Genomic DNA, 14,368 nt, shown 5'->3' on the forward strand with positions numbered 1-14,368 from the left:
CCCCACCGCCCGACTTAGGCCGGGATCCACCGGCCGCAAGCCCACTCCCCCCCCCCTCCGCGGAGCGGGAGAGAAGTCAGCCACGACCATGCGGTTACCCGGCCTATGGATCACCTTGAACCGGAAAGGCTGTAATGCCAGATACCAGCGAGTGATCCGCGCGTTGGCATCTTTCATGCGGTGGAGCCATTGGAGCGGGGCATGGTCCGACCAGAGGGTGAATGAGCGCCCCAGGAGGTAGTAGCGGAGGCCCGACCGCCCACCGTATGGCGAGGCACTCCTTTTCCACCGTACTGTAGTTCACCTCCCGCTGAGCCAGCTTTCGGCTAATGTACAGTACGGGGCGGTTGATCCCCTCCACCTCCTGGGACAAAACAGCCCCCAGCCCACTGTTCGAGGCATCGGTCTGCAGGATGAAAGGGAGAGAAAAGTTAGGAGTGTACAAGAGTGGCTTCCCACAGAGGGCTCGCTTCACCCTCTCAAACGCCAGCTGACACGGCTCCGTCCACTGGACCGGATCTGAGGCACCCTTTCGGGTCAGGTCGGTGAGGGGGCTGGTCAGCTCCGAAAAGGCCGGAATGAACCTCCTATAGTACCGGCCAGCCCCAGAAACCTCCTGACCTCCTTTTTTGTCTTGGGTGTTGGGCAGGCCGCAACTGCTGCGGTCTTTTGCACCTGTGGCCGCACCTGCCCGCCCCCCAAGTGGTACCCCAAATACCGTACCTCCCTCCGTCCAACCGCACACTTCTTCGGGTTGGTCGTGAGCCCCGCCTTCCTCAGAGACTCGAGCACCGCCCCCCACCTGCTGCATATGCTGCTCCCAGGACTCACTATGAATGATTACATCATCCAAGTAGGCCGCAGCATATGCAGAGTGAGGCCGCAGTACCCGGTCCATGAGGCGCTGGAAAGTAGCTGGGGCCCCGAACAGCCCGAACGGAAGTGTGACAAACTGGTACAAACCGTACGGAGTGGAGAAGGCCGTCTTTTCCCTGGACTCCGGCGACAGGGGAATCTGCCAGTAGCCCTTGGTCAGATCCAGTGTCGTGAAAAAGCGAGCTGTGCCCAGCCGATCCAGGAGTTCGTCGACCCGGGGCATTGGGTAGGCATCGAATTTGGACACCTCATTGACCCTGCGATAGTCCACACAGAACCGTATTGACCCATCAGACTTGCGAACCAGCACAATGGGGCAACACCAGTCACTGTTGGACTCTTCTATTACCCCCATCTCCAACATGGCCTGAAGCTCTGCCAGAACCATTTTTCTCTTGTGTTCTGGCAGTCCGATAGGGTCGTGAACGCACGGTCACACCTGGGGGTGTTTCTATGTGGTGGTGTATGAGGCTTGTGCGTCCTGGCAGGGGCGAGAACACATCCGCAAAACGCTGCTGCAACGAGGCCACATCTGCTATCTGGCTCGGTGAGAGATGGTCATCAAGGGGACCGGTGCTGAATAGTTCGATTTTGCCACCTCCGGCTCCAACTCATCCCTCTCGATCACCGTAGTAGCCAGAGAAACAGCAGTCACCTCCCTCCAGGCTTTAAGGAGGTTGAGGTGGTAAACCTGTGTGGCTCCGCCCCTGTCTGAACGCACAACCTCATAGTCAACATCCCCCACTCGTGTGACCACAAAGGGCCCTTGCCACTTGGCGAGCAATTTGGAGCTAGATGATGGTAGCAATACAAGCACTTTATCTCCCGGTGAAAACTGTCTAAGTTTTGCCCCTCTGTTGTACAGACGCTGCTGACGTTCCTGGGCCTGAGCAAATTCTCCCGTGATAACTGACCCAGTGAGTGGAGTTTTGCTCGCAGGTCCAGGACGTGCTGCACCTCGCTCTTGCTGGTGCTTGGACCCGCCTCCCAGTTTTCCTTGACCAGGTCCAAGACACCCCGCGGTTTTCGGCCGAACAGGAGTTCCATGGGAGAAAATCCCGTGGAGGCCTGGGGAACCTCCTGCACTGCAAACAACAGAGGGTCCAACCATTTATCCCAATTACGGCTATCCTTGTGCACGAACTTACGAATCATGTTCTTTAGCGTTTTGTTAAACCGCTCCACCAGGCCGTCGGTCTGGGGATGGTACACACTAGTCCGGATTGAACGGATGCCCAGTAATTCCTATAGTTCGCGTAGTGTACGTGACATAAAGGATGTGCCCGGATCAGTCAGGATCTCTTTCGGGATCCCAACTCGGGAGATAACTTGAAACAGTGCCTGTGCAAACACTCTTTGCAGAGATATTGCGCAGAGGCACCGCCTCGGGATATCGGGTTGCATAGTCCACTAGGACTAACACAAAGCGATATCCCCGTGCACTCCGGTCTAATGGCCCGATGAGGTCCATGGCAATTCTATCAAATGGGACCTCCATTAGTGGTAGTGGGCGCAACGACGCTTTTGGGGTGGCCGGCGGATTGACTAACTGACATTCGCGGCAGGATGCACACCACCGACTTACATCTGCGCGAATGCCCGGCCAATAAAATCGGGCCATGATCCGGTTCAGTGTTTTGTCATAGCCTAGGTGGCCCGCCATGGGGTTATGATGAGCCGCCTGGAAAATTGTTTCCCGACGGCTTTTGGGCACCAACAGCTGGGTGAGTTCTTCGCCTGTCCGAGCGTCACGACTCGCTCTGTATAACCTGTCCCTAATGACAACAAAATATGGGTGAGTGAGTGCTGTGTTAGGGTGGACTTGGCACCCATCAATTTTCATCACTTGGTTAAAGGCATGACGGAGGGTCTCATCCCGAGACTGCTCAAGTGGAAAATCTTCCATGGGGGCTATCTGCAGGGCCCCCGGAGCCAGCCGTGCTGGCCCCGCCGGCCCCACGCCCTCCCCGACGGCGTCGGGATGCGGCACCCCCGTCTCACCACTAAGCACGGCACACCACTCGCATTCCCCTGACGTACGTGACCGCACCCTCATAGTTTACCCCGCTAGGCTAGCAAACCCCGGCCAATTCGTGCCCAAGATTAGAGGGTGCGTGAGGCGAGTACTAACTCAATTCAATTCAATTTTATTTATAGTGTCGAATCATAACAAAAGTTATCTCAGGACACTTTACAGAGTAGGTAAAGACCACACTCAATGACTTATTTATGATTTACATAGACCCAACAATTCCTCTGTAGAGTACAGTGGCAACGAAAACCTTCCCTATAACAGGCAGGAACGTCAGACAGACCCAGCTCTGTGGAGGACGGCCATCTGTCTTGACCGGTTGGGGAGGAAGAAAAGGAGAGAGAAAGAGAGAAAAGACACACAGATGGACAGAGAGAGACAGACAGACACACTTCCAGAGATGCAAGCAAAGCCTAACAGTAACTATAATATTTATAGTAATGTCAATATAACGTATATGTTAAGGCAGTTAATACAACAGAATAGTAGAAACAAGCACAGCTAAGGTGACAGAATATGAAAATGATAATAATTATGGTGGCAAACATGATCAATGAGTAGTGGCAATAGCAGCTACGATACAGCTACAAATTTTATAGTTCCAGCCCTAACTCTATGCTTTTTCCCTTTAAAAAGAATTTCTAGAGCCACCACCGGATAATCGTGAATATCCCCATGCACACACCTCACCTTCACCCACGATGCCTCTAGCAAAGCCCCCGGTCGAACCAAGCGCTGGTGGATCATGGTCTGTTCACAACCAGAGTCCAGCAGAGCTTGGTGTGTACCCCCCTGTATACATACCGGTATACGGTACGTCCCTTCCGGACCGGGGGAGGGAGCTGGCGGTCCCGCAACCCGCACCACTTGCCCCACCTCCATGAGGGGGCACTCCGCCCGGAGATGGCCGGGCTGCCCACACCGCCAGCACCCCTGCCCTGGCGTCTGAGGAGCCCCCCGGGGTGCCGGTCGATCAGACACGTAGGCTGGGCCCTGCGGAACAGAAGGCAGTGCGTTACTAGCGGACCAGAGCGGGGCGGGCTCCGGGTGTGTGGGGGTGTGCGGGGCAGGGTGCGGTGCAGCAGCCGCCGGGAATCTCCTCCCCGGGGCCGGGGTGGGACGGCCCGCAGGGATCGCCGCTGGCCTGGCCTCCTCCCTCATGCTCCGCCGGGGAAGGGAGAGATGGTCCTCCGCGAGGGCGATCGCTGCCTCGATGGTGGGGGGACGGTGGCACTGGACCCAGTTGGCGGTGGACGAGGGTAAGCCGGCGATAAACTGCTCCAGCGCCACCTGTCCAACGACGTCCTCGGCGGAGTGGGTCCCCGGCTGGAGCCAGCGCCTCGCTGCGTCGAGGAGCCGCTGCGCGAAGGCGAAGGGGCGGCCGGCTTCCTCAAAAGAGAGCCCCCTGAACCGCCGCCGGTGTCCCTCTGGCGTACTGCCCAGCCGGTCCAGGATGGCTCTCTTCAGGTGGGTAAAGTCGTGGCGAGAGGCCGCCGGGAATCTCCTCCTCGGGGCCGGGGTGGGACGGCCCGCAGGGATCGCCGCTGGCCTGGCCTCCTCCCTCATGCTCCGCCGGGGAAGGGAGAGATGGTCCTCCGCGAGGGCGATCGCTGCCTCGATGGTGGGGGGACGGTGGCACTGGACCCAGTTGGCGGTGGACGAGGGTAAGCCGGCGATAAACTGCTCCAGCGCCACCTGTCCAACGACGTCCTCGGCGGAGTGGGTCCCCGGCTGGAGCCAGCGCCTCGCTGCGTCGAGGAGCCGCTGCGCGAAGGCGAAGGGGCGGCCGGCTTCCTCAAAAGAGAGCCCCCTGAACCGCCGCCGGTGTCCCTCTGGCGTACTGCCCAGCCGGTCCAGGATGGCTCTCTTCAGGTGGGTAAAGTCGTGGCGAGAGGCCGCCGGCAGGCTGTGTGCGGCCAGCTGCGCCACGCCGGTAAGCAGGGGGAGAAGCCGGACCGCCCTCTCCTCCTCCGACCACCCGCACGCCTCCGCCGTGCCCTCGAAGATGTCCAGAAACGCCTCGGGATCATCCTCTGCTGTCATCCGTTGAAGGGCAACAGGCGGAGGCCGGCCGCGACTGGGCTCTGGGTCGGGCTGGGTGGCCGGGCGCTGCAGCAGCCCCTGCAGGAGAGCACGATCTTCCCTCTGGGCCGCCGCGATGTCGGCCAGGGCACGGGACTGCTGCTGCTGGAGAGCGGTAGTGCTCTCCTGCATCGCGGCGAGGTGCTGGAGGGCCAGCGCCAGCGGACTTTGGGCTTCCGACATTGTCCCTGTTAAGGCGCCAGATGTGAGCCTCCCTGCTCACAGGACAGACGGTAAATGAGAGAGACAGCGTTGTCAGCGGTTAACCGTTTATTCCAGGCTTCTTCTCCCCCCCAAACGTGACTCAAATTAATACAAAGCTGTACGGACGAGCAGCCGTCCCTCTGACGGCCGTGGTCCGGCGTCTGCTGCCTCTTACTTGGTCCCCGCTCTGGTCCTCTCATAGGACCCAGTCTACTGCAAGAGACAGAACCAGGTCACAAACGTGCTTATATAGCTGACTGATTACCTGATTCTGTCCAGCTGTCTGATCACTGGCCGAGCCACTCCTCCCTCTCCTCCAGCAGTCGACACCTTAACCACACCCCACTGCCACACAGACATTCACTTCTCTCAATCTGTTTTCACCCAATGAATAACTGATGTACTTATAGTAGGCTGTCATCAGTAACTCTATACTTTAAAGCCACTATGTTTGTGTGATTTCAATCCCTTGAGGCAATGTCAAGTCAAACTTCACTTGTATAGCAATTTTAAAACAACTGCAGTTGGCCAAAGTGCTTAACAGACACAAAATACAGTGTGAACAGAAGGAAACCATGAATGTATGATTGGTCAAAGAATTGCAGTACATAAAAAGATGAAGTCAGGCTATCAAGTTCAACTCAACTGGACTGAGAAGAGGTGTGTCTTCAGCAGTGACTTAAAGGTTTTATAGACCTTTTCAAAGTTGTAAGCATAAACATTCTAGATGCGTCCAAGTTGGATTACTGTTGCACTGAATGTGAATGAAATCAGCTGAAAGGAAGTTAACAAGGACCAAGGCGGTTGCCTAGTAATGGAATTCCATTAAAAAGGTCTATATGAACATGTAAATTGTTCCAGAGCTTCGGGGCAGCTACCACAGAAGCTCAATCACCGCTGTTTATGTGTCTGGTTCTGGGAACATCCGGGAGTATCTGATTAGGCGACCTCAGTGCTCTAACTGAAGTGTGCAGATGTGAGAGTTATAAATAATAAAGTGGCACTAGCCCTTTAGATTTACAAATATATTTGTACATCATCAGCGAAATAATGAAAAGGAATAGGGCCTGGGGCGGCAGGTGGCTGAGTGGTTAGAGCAGTGGCCCCATGTAAAGAGGCTGAAGGTCCTCGAGACAGCGGCCCTTTGCTGCATGTCTCCTTCTCTCTCTCACCCCATTTCATATCTGTCCTATATAATAAAATTAATAATCTAAAGAGCTATACTCTAATCATGATAAATAACATGTGGGAACTTGGGGTTAAAATCCACAGGGCCAGTAAATCAACCAGTAACAGATCGGGCCAGTACACCCCATCGAAATATTAATACACTGCTCTGCTCTCTGAGACTTCACTCCACTCCGTTAACTGACAGTGGTTTTCTGAAGTGTTGCTGAGCCCACGTGGTAACATCCTTTACAGAATGATGTCAGTTTTTAATGCAGTGTTGTCTGAGGGATCAAAGGTCACAGCCATTCAGTGTTGATTTTTTAGCCTTGCTGCTTACATGCAGAGATTGCAGTTTTACGTTGAGAAACATTGTTCTTAAACTGTTGGACTATTTGCTCACACAGTTGTTCTCAAAGGGTTGAACCTCACCCCATCCTTGCTTGTGAACGACTGAGCCTTTCTAGGATGCTCCTTTTATACCCAATCAAGGCACTCACCTGTTTCCTGTTCAACTTTTGAACATTCCTCAACTTTCCCAGTCTTTTGTTTCCCCTGTCCCAGATTTTTTTGGAACCTGTTGCAGCCATCAAATTCAAAATGATTGAATATTTACCCAAAAAAACAATAAAGTTTATCAGTTTGAAGATTAAATATCATGTCCTTGTAGTAGATTCAATTGAATATAGGTTGAAAAGGATTTGCAAATCATTGTATTCTGTTTTTATTAACGTTTTACACAACATCCCAACTTCATGTGAATTGGGGTTGTACATCTGTAAATAAGATTAACTTGATTATATTCACAGGCTGTATAAAACACCGTTACCTGTGTCCCTTTATAAATGAAGAAATCCCACTAAACCGGAATGGAAATTGATTTTGGATTGCAGGAAAAAACATCCAGACAATGACTACATTTCAATAAAGGACAGCTACGTATGTACAGACTCAAAATCAAGCACTTTTACCCAATCAATTTGGAGAATTTCCAAAATTCTCCTTTGGTTGTGTATATAAACATATGAGACATTTGAATCAGGACCAGTAGAAGTGTTGTCTAGGCCACTAGATGATTGAACCCTTGCAGTGGGATCAGTCAGGATGTCTTGATGGTGTAAGTGCAAACCTGTTGGTTGCTGTGACGCTAATGAAACAAACTCTGTCCTGTTTATAACGTGTGTGTGTGTGTCCAGATGGGGATGGTGGTATGTTGCTGGTCCAGGTGGCCTCTGACGCCAACACTGGAGTCCCTGAGGTAGAAGGTTCTGGAAAGAGCTCAGAGGCCTTCACACTGCAGGTATATTCATGGGAACTGGGGAAACCCTCTTCTGTTTCTTATTTTCTTCCTCTTTTTGAAACTGAGACATAGCAGATGGCATCGTCGTCTGAAATGCGTATATGTTTGCAGGACATGCTGCAGCTGCTTGGGCAGAGAGCTGATGTCCCCTGGGGAGTTCACTTGCTGATCCACACCCAGCAGCTTCTGGAAGCGTCTCTCAAACTGCTCCACTCAGCCTACAGCAGAGAGGAGCTCTACAGGCCTGTGTGGATCAGCATGGAGGGTTTGCAGAGCACTGGCAACACAAAGGTATGTAGCGTCCTGCTGTACGGTTAGACACCAACATGGGTTTAACTGGGCTTCACTTAGATGATGTTCAATCGCTAATATATATATACATATACAGTGAAGAAAATAAGTATTTGAACACTCTGCTATTTTGCAAGTTCTCCCACTTAGAAATCATGGAGGGGTCTGAAATTTCCATGGTAGGTCCATGTCCACTGTGTGAGAGATAATCTAAAAAAAAAATCCAGAAATCACAATCTATGATTTTTTAACAATTTATTTGTGTTATACAGCTGAAAATAAGTATTTGAACACCTGTCTATCAGCTAGAATTTTGACCTTCAAAGACCTGTTAGTCCGCCTTTAAAAGTCCTCCTCCACTCCACTGTATTATCCTGAATCAGATGCACCTGTGTGAGGTCGTTAGCTGCATAAAGACACCTGTCCACCCCATACAATCAGTAAGACCCAAACATTCAGCATGGCTAAGAGCAAAGAGCTGTCCAAAGACACCAGAGACAAAATTGTACAACTCCACAAGGCTGGAAAGGGCTACGGAGAAATTGCCAAGCAGCTTGGTGAAAAAAGGTCCACTGTTGGAGCAATCATTAGAAAATGGAAGAAGCTAAACATGACGGTCAATCTCAATCGGAGTGGAGCCCCATGCAACATATCACCTCGTGGGGTCTCAATGATGCTAAGAAAGGTGAGGAATCAGCCCAGAACTACACAGCAGGACTTGGTCAATGACCTGAAAAGAGCTGGGACCACCGTTTCCATGGTCACTGTTGGTAATACACTAAGACGTCATGGTTTGAAATCATGCATGGCACGGAAGGTTCCCCTGCTTAAACCAGCACATGTTAAGGCCCGTCTTAAGTTTGCCAATGACCATTTGGATGATCCAGAGGAGTCATGGGAGAAAGTTTTGTGGTCAGATGAGACCAAAATGGACCTTTTTGGTCATAATTCCACTAAGCGTGTTTGGAGGAAGAAGAATGATGCGTACCATCCCAAGAACACCATCCCTACTGTGAAGCATGGGGGTGGTAGCATCATGCTTTGGGGGTGTTTTTCTGCTCATGGGACAGGACGACTGTACTGTATTAAGGAGAGGATGACTGCAGCCATGTATTGTGAGATTTTGGGGAACAACCTCTTTCCCTCAGTCAGATCATTGAAGATGAGTCGTGGCTGGATCTTCCAACATGACAATGACCCAAAGCACACAGCCAGGAAAACCAAGGAGTGGCTTTGTAAGAAGCATATCAAGGTTCTGGAGTGGCCTAGCCAGTCTCCAGACCTAAATCCAATTGAAAATCTTTGGAGGGAGCTGAAACTCCGTGTTTCTCAGCGACAGCCCAGAAACCTGACTGATCTAGAGAAGATCTGTGTGGAGGAGTGGGCCAAAATCCCTCCTGCAGTCTGTACAAACCTGGTGAAGAACTACAGGAAACGTTTGACCTCTGTAATTGCAAACAAAGGCTACTCTACCAAATATTAACGTTGGTGTTCAAATACTTATTTTCAGCTGTATAACACGAATAAATTGTTAGAAAATCATAGATTGTGATTTCTGGTTGTTTTTTTTTAGATTATCTCTCACACAGTGAGTGAATTTCAGACCCCTCCATGATTTCTAAGTGGGAGAACTTGCAAAATAGCAGTGTTCAAATACTTATTTTCTTCACTGTATATATATATATATATATACAGTGAAGAAAATAAGTATTTGTGTATATATATATATATATATATATATATATAGTTTTATTTGACTTGACTACATTTTTTTTTTTTTTTTTTTCAGTTCAGTTTATTTTCAGACATTTCAGACAAACACATTTCGTAACAAACACAAAAAATAAATGTATAAGGTCTGAAAAAAGGGAATAGGCAGAAGCTAAAGCTTATAACGCCTACCCTTTAAAACACATAAACTTAGGTAGCAGCTACACACAGGTCAAAAAGAAAATGTCTAATAATTAATTTATTGCTGCTGTCAGCGAAACACAATCAACATATGTTTGAATAATGTTCCTCTTGAGAACAGTTTTAAAGTAAATTAATGTTCTGCAGTCTTTTAAATCTACATTACTTTTAGAATGTATTGACGAGCTGCGTTTTGCGTATGAAAAGTGCTATATAAATAAAGATATTATTATTATAGAATGCAGACATTGGTTGTCACACATTTCCCATATAATGGTTAAATCAATTAGCCGACTTCTGTTATCCATCACACCTGAGGTTGTAAACCGTAAGATTTCCATCGATTTAATTGTCTTTTTAGTTTCTCTCTATCACAGAGTGAGTTAAAACAATGGTGACTGATCATGTGACCCACTAATGAAAGCATGTGTTGCCTTTTTGCTGAGTATTCTAATATCTGTGTCTGTGGAGAAATTCCCTCCCTAGATGTAAATAAGTCTCCATGTTAGTGACTCTACTGACAGAGGTTGGTCTGTGGGCCCAGATCCTCACTAACGGTTATGCTGCGTTCACTTGTATCCGTAATCAGGAACCTCACACACACACACACAAAAACAGACACACACACACACACACACACTATCAGCACACTTTAAAGGCACCCAATGTTTTCCTTCATGTTACTTGTACATAAGTTGACGTTGTGAATCATACAGGTCACTTTAAATCAAACTACAACTGTTCTGTACTCACTTTTGAGAGAGCTTCGCGCCACTGTATCACTGATCAGATGTTCACCGGCGATCTAAACCCATTCAGAGTGGTATATCACCTCCAGAGTCTCCTAAATCCCTCTGGGGCATTTTTGTGTGATGGAAACACGGAAAGTGAACGGCCATTAGAGAGGGCGTGGACTGATACTTTCAGAGCGGCCACACCCTAATGGAAACACACCTAATAACCTAATAAGGACTTCTGTACAGGAGGGAAATGGAAACCAATGGCTGCCAACTATGAGACCAATATATATCCAAACTAATGTCTTCTGTTATCAGGGTACGGAAGTGTCACAGCCATTGAGATGCTTGTAATTGTGCATGTGTTCCACTACATACAGTGCAGTAACTTCCCCGTCTCTCTTCCAGGAGTTTGTATCCACAGTAGAGAGGCTGTTCCCTTACGTCACCTTGGTCCTGACAGTAGACAGCCAGCAGAGCTGGCCTCCTCTGATCCCAGTGGCAGGCTTGTCTCAGAGGGTGGCTCTGGGTCTGAATGCAGCATCACTGCCAGAAGGACAGGAGGCGCTCAGCTCTCTAATTGGAATGATGGATACATATGACCTTTTAGTGAAGGAGGACACAAAAAGCAGTGCTGGGGCTTTGGCAGCCTTCAAAGGACTTCTAAGCCAGCACACAGGGAGAGCAAACCTGTATGTCAGGGAGACTTAAAGGTTGAATATGGAGAATGAGCAGAACTCCGCCATGTAGTGTCTCAAGATCGTAGTCACAACAACACAAAATAATTCCAGCAGTCCGGTTGCCAGGTTTGTTGCAGAGTGTGTCAGTGATCAGCCTGCTCCATGTCAGTGATGAATCAAACAGGGGAACCACTCATTTGGACTCATCAATTCATTTGACATCAGTATTTAACGTTAGCAGTCTTCACCTGGAAGTCTTTCTGTGAGTGCTGTGGAATCCATTAGCTAGCTCTCAACTCAACATGATTCTTGTTTCTGTAGCAACAACAGACAACCCTGGCAACCAGCAACGCCCAGCGCTATTGGCTGCTACCATGGAAACAGATCGTGACATCATTGTCATTGTCACACCTGTCAAAAAATTTTTTAAAATATTAATTCAGACTAAATATATATTTTTATGGAAAAGCAATACTTTCATTCTGTACCCCTCAAAACACCACGTGGGTGTATGTATATATTTTTCAAATATAGCTTTTAATAAAGTTTCTACAGATTCAACCTTTAATGATTCCAGTTTTAGATGTGAAAGTAAGAATTCATTAAAAATGCATGACATGGGCGGCCTGTGACAGTGGTTAGATCAGCCGCCCCATGTAAAGAGGCTGAAAGTCCTCGAGGCAGGGGCCATGGGTTTGACTCCAACCTGCGGCCCTTTGCTGCATGTCTCCCCCTCTCTCTCACCCCATTTCCTGTCTGTCCTATATAATAAAGGCTTGAAAAACTGCCAAAAAAATTATCTTAATCTTAATGAGAGTCTTTGGCGATTAGACTCCATGGAGACTTCATGTTAAAGAGGGGAGTGAAGCCGAAGGTAGAGCAGGAAACCCCCTCCCCCGATGGAGTCTAGACACTTGGTGGTGGCGAGGAGATGACTGTGATGGATGCAGCGGAGAAGGAGTCCAGATGATGGAGGGACTTGGGGTGGAGGGGGGTGTTTGCCATAACATGACATCCTGGAATGACAGCTGACAGCACCATATTTAAACTTTTGACAGCTACGGTCTGATTGGCTGAGGACAACAAGGAGATGCGTGATAGGTTAGAGAGAAGTGGTGACCCGCCCACAATTAGCTGACTGGTAATGTCTCTGGATGAAGAGTGACAGAGCGAAAGAGAGATGTGAGATGTCTGAACTTTGGCTAAGCTACATTTAAATTGTATCTGTGTCATACCTCTTCATTTAATGGTAAGCATGAGTGATACTGCACTGCAACATCCATGTTAATCCAAACCTGACTGATCTATCTGAGGTCTAATGTGATCAGCTGCCTCTGTACAGCTCGCTCTGTGTATACGGTGGCAGATGTGGGTGGAAAGATTGGACATAATGCCATAAAGAGTGCTTGCGTTGTCTTCTAAAATTGAATGTAGGATACCACTTGTACATGTGTCTTTCATACCTTTCAATTTAGAAAAAAAAGAGTGCTGCAGGTTATTTTAGTTTTGACATTTTATAGTTTGTTCATTTCCCTCCAGCTTCTCCTCCAACAGGAGGCTGACAGGACTATTTCGGTGACCTCTCAACTGAATGAATTGCCACTGAAGACATTTATGATCCCTTCCTTCGGGAGGAACTGTCATCACTTTGTGATAATATAATACAATATCTCACAAGGGGCTTCGGGACATATTGATGGATATTTCTGCCTTCACCACCATCCCTTAACTCTTTGTTTCTCATAAGAGACTAAATCCTGATGAATCACCTTACCAAAGACATCCACTGGGACACAACCCTCTGGGCAGTTTTTAGAGTCAGTCGGTCAGTACACCAGGTCCACACTGAAAGCCGTTCCATGTATCCTGCTGATTTTTAAAAGAAATACTTGAGATTTGAAGCCGTTTTCAGTGGTATTGTTCATTTTTTTGCTGGAAAACAGCAACAGACTGACTAAAATATACAAGGTTCATTCTTTTAAATACTGAATGAATTATGGTACTGGAAGAAATTACATAATCACACTAGACATGTTTAGCCCAGTCGTCACTGGGCTAATTGCGGTCAGGGGAGGCAGGTGAGGCTGTGCCTCCCCTGTCATCATGAGAGGAAAAAGAAACGAAATAATAAAATAACACAATATTAATATTTGTCCTCTGGACTATGTTTTTGGTGTGGGTCTTAATGTATTTTGACCATTTTTATAGTAAAAACGGCAGGAAAGTCTGTATTTCCTGCTTAAATTAACGGAGTCTTCGGAGACGAGAGGTGAGGCACGGACAGCCGTGCCTCCCTCCAGATTGCGCAATCACTCACAAACTGGATTGAGCGCGTGCAAATGGCGCGTATGTTTCCAATATGATGGTTGAGGACACTTTTATGAAATAAAAGCATACGTCTTCTTTTCCATGGTGTTCAGTAATGTATTTTACGTATATGTGATTTATATGTGACATAAATCCACAGGGGAAATGCCTGGCTTGAGGCAGGCAGTACCTCTGCCTCAAGGCAGGCGGCGATAGTGAGCAGCCTGATAGCCAGCAGCCAGATAACGGTGAACTCTGACCTGTGTGCAAAAAGTAAACACAGAAGTGTGCTGTGCGACTCTGTAGAGCTTAGCGACAAGCTGTCATTTCTCGCCCTGAAAATGGTGGATTTGATTTCTAAACTAAGACATTTTTCAAAGCTGGACTTTCAGTCAAAGCAAGAAGTAATTTACAAGTAAAGGTAAGATATACTGCAATATACAGTGGCTCTGGTGTTTTAAAATGGTTTTCAGCATCCTATTGGCTCCTATTCTCTCATCCTATCCTATTGGCATCCTACTGTATATTTGTAAATCTGACTTGTGAGTCAGTGCCTCCCCAACCCCAACCCTCACTGCACGTCACTGGTTTAGCCATGCTAATAGTGGTCCCCAAGAGGATGGATCCTCATGACTGACTTTTCCTCTAGCACCACTAGAGTTGATCATTTTGGCTTTTCAATTCAATTCAATTCAATTTTATTTATAGTGCCAAATCATAACCAAAGTTATCTCAGGACACTTTACAGAATAGGTAAAGACCACACTCTATGACTTATTTA

At 48.2% G+C, this 14,368-nt stretch overlaps 1 protein-coding gene across 1 annotated transcript in view; it reads left to right on the plus strand.

The window, feature by feature from the left end:
• fam151a (family with sequence similarity 151 member A) overlaps nucleotides 1–12,311 on the plus strand; it is a 21,969-nt gene extending 9,658 nt beyond the window's left edge. Inside the window, exons 9-11 of the mRNA XM_083929082.1 lie at nucleotides 7,558–7,661; nucleotides 7,773–7,952; nucleotides 11,009–12,311. Coding sequence (XP_083785208.1) covers nucleotides 7,558–7,661; nucleotides 7,773–7,952; nucleotides 11,009–11,311 — 587 coding nt within the window. The 3' untranslated portion in view covers nucleotides 11,312–12,311. The remainder of the gene's footprint in view (nucleotides 1–7,557; nucleotides 7,662–7,772; nucleotides 7,953–11,008) is intronic.
• The last annotated feature ends 2,057 nt before the right edge of the window (nucleotides 12,312–14,368 follow it).

This window comes from Echiichthys vipera, assembly GCF_963691815.1.
Source record: "Echiichthys vipera genome assembly, chromosome: 15".
NCBI classification, from domain to species: Eukaryota; Metazoa; Chordata; class Actinopteri; order Perciformes; family Trachinidae; genus Echiichthys; species Echiichthys vipera.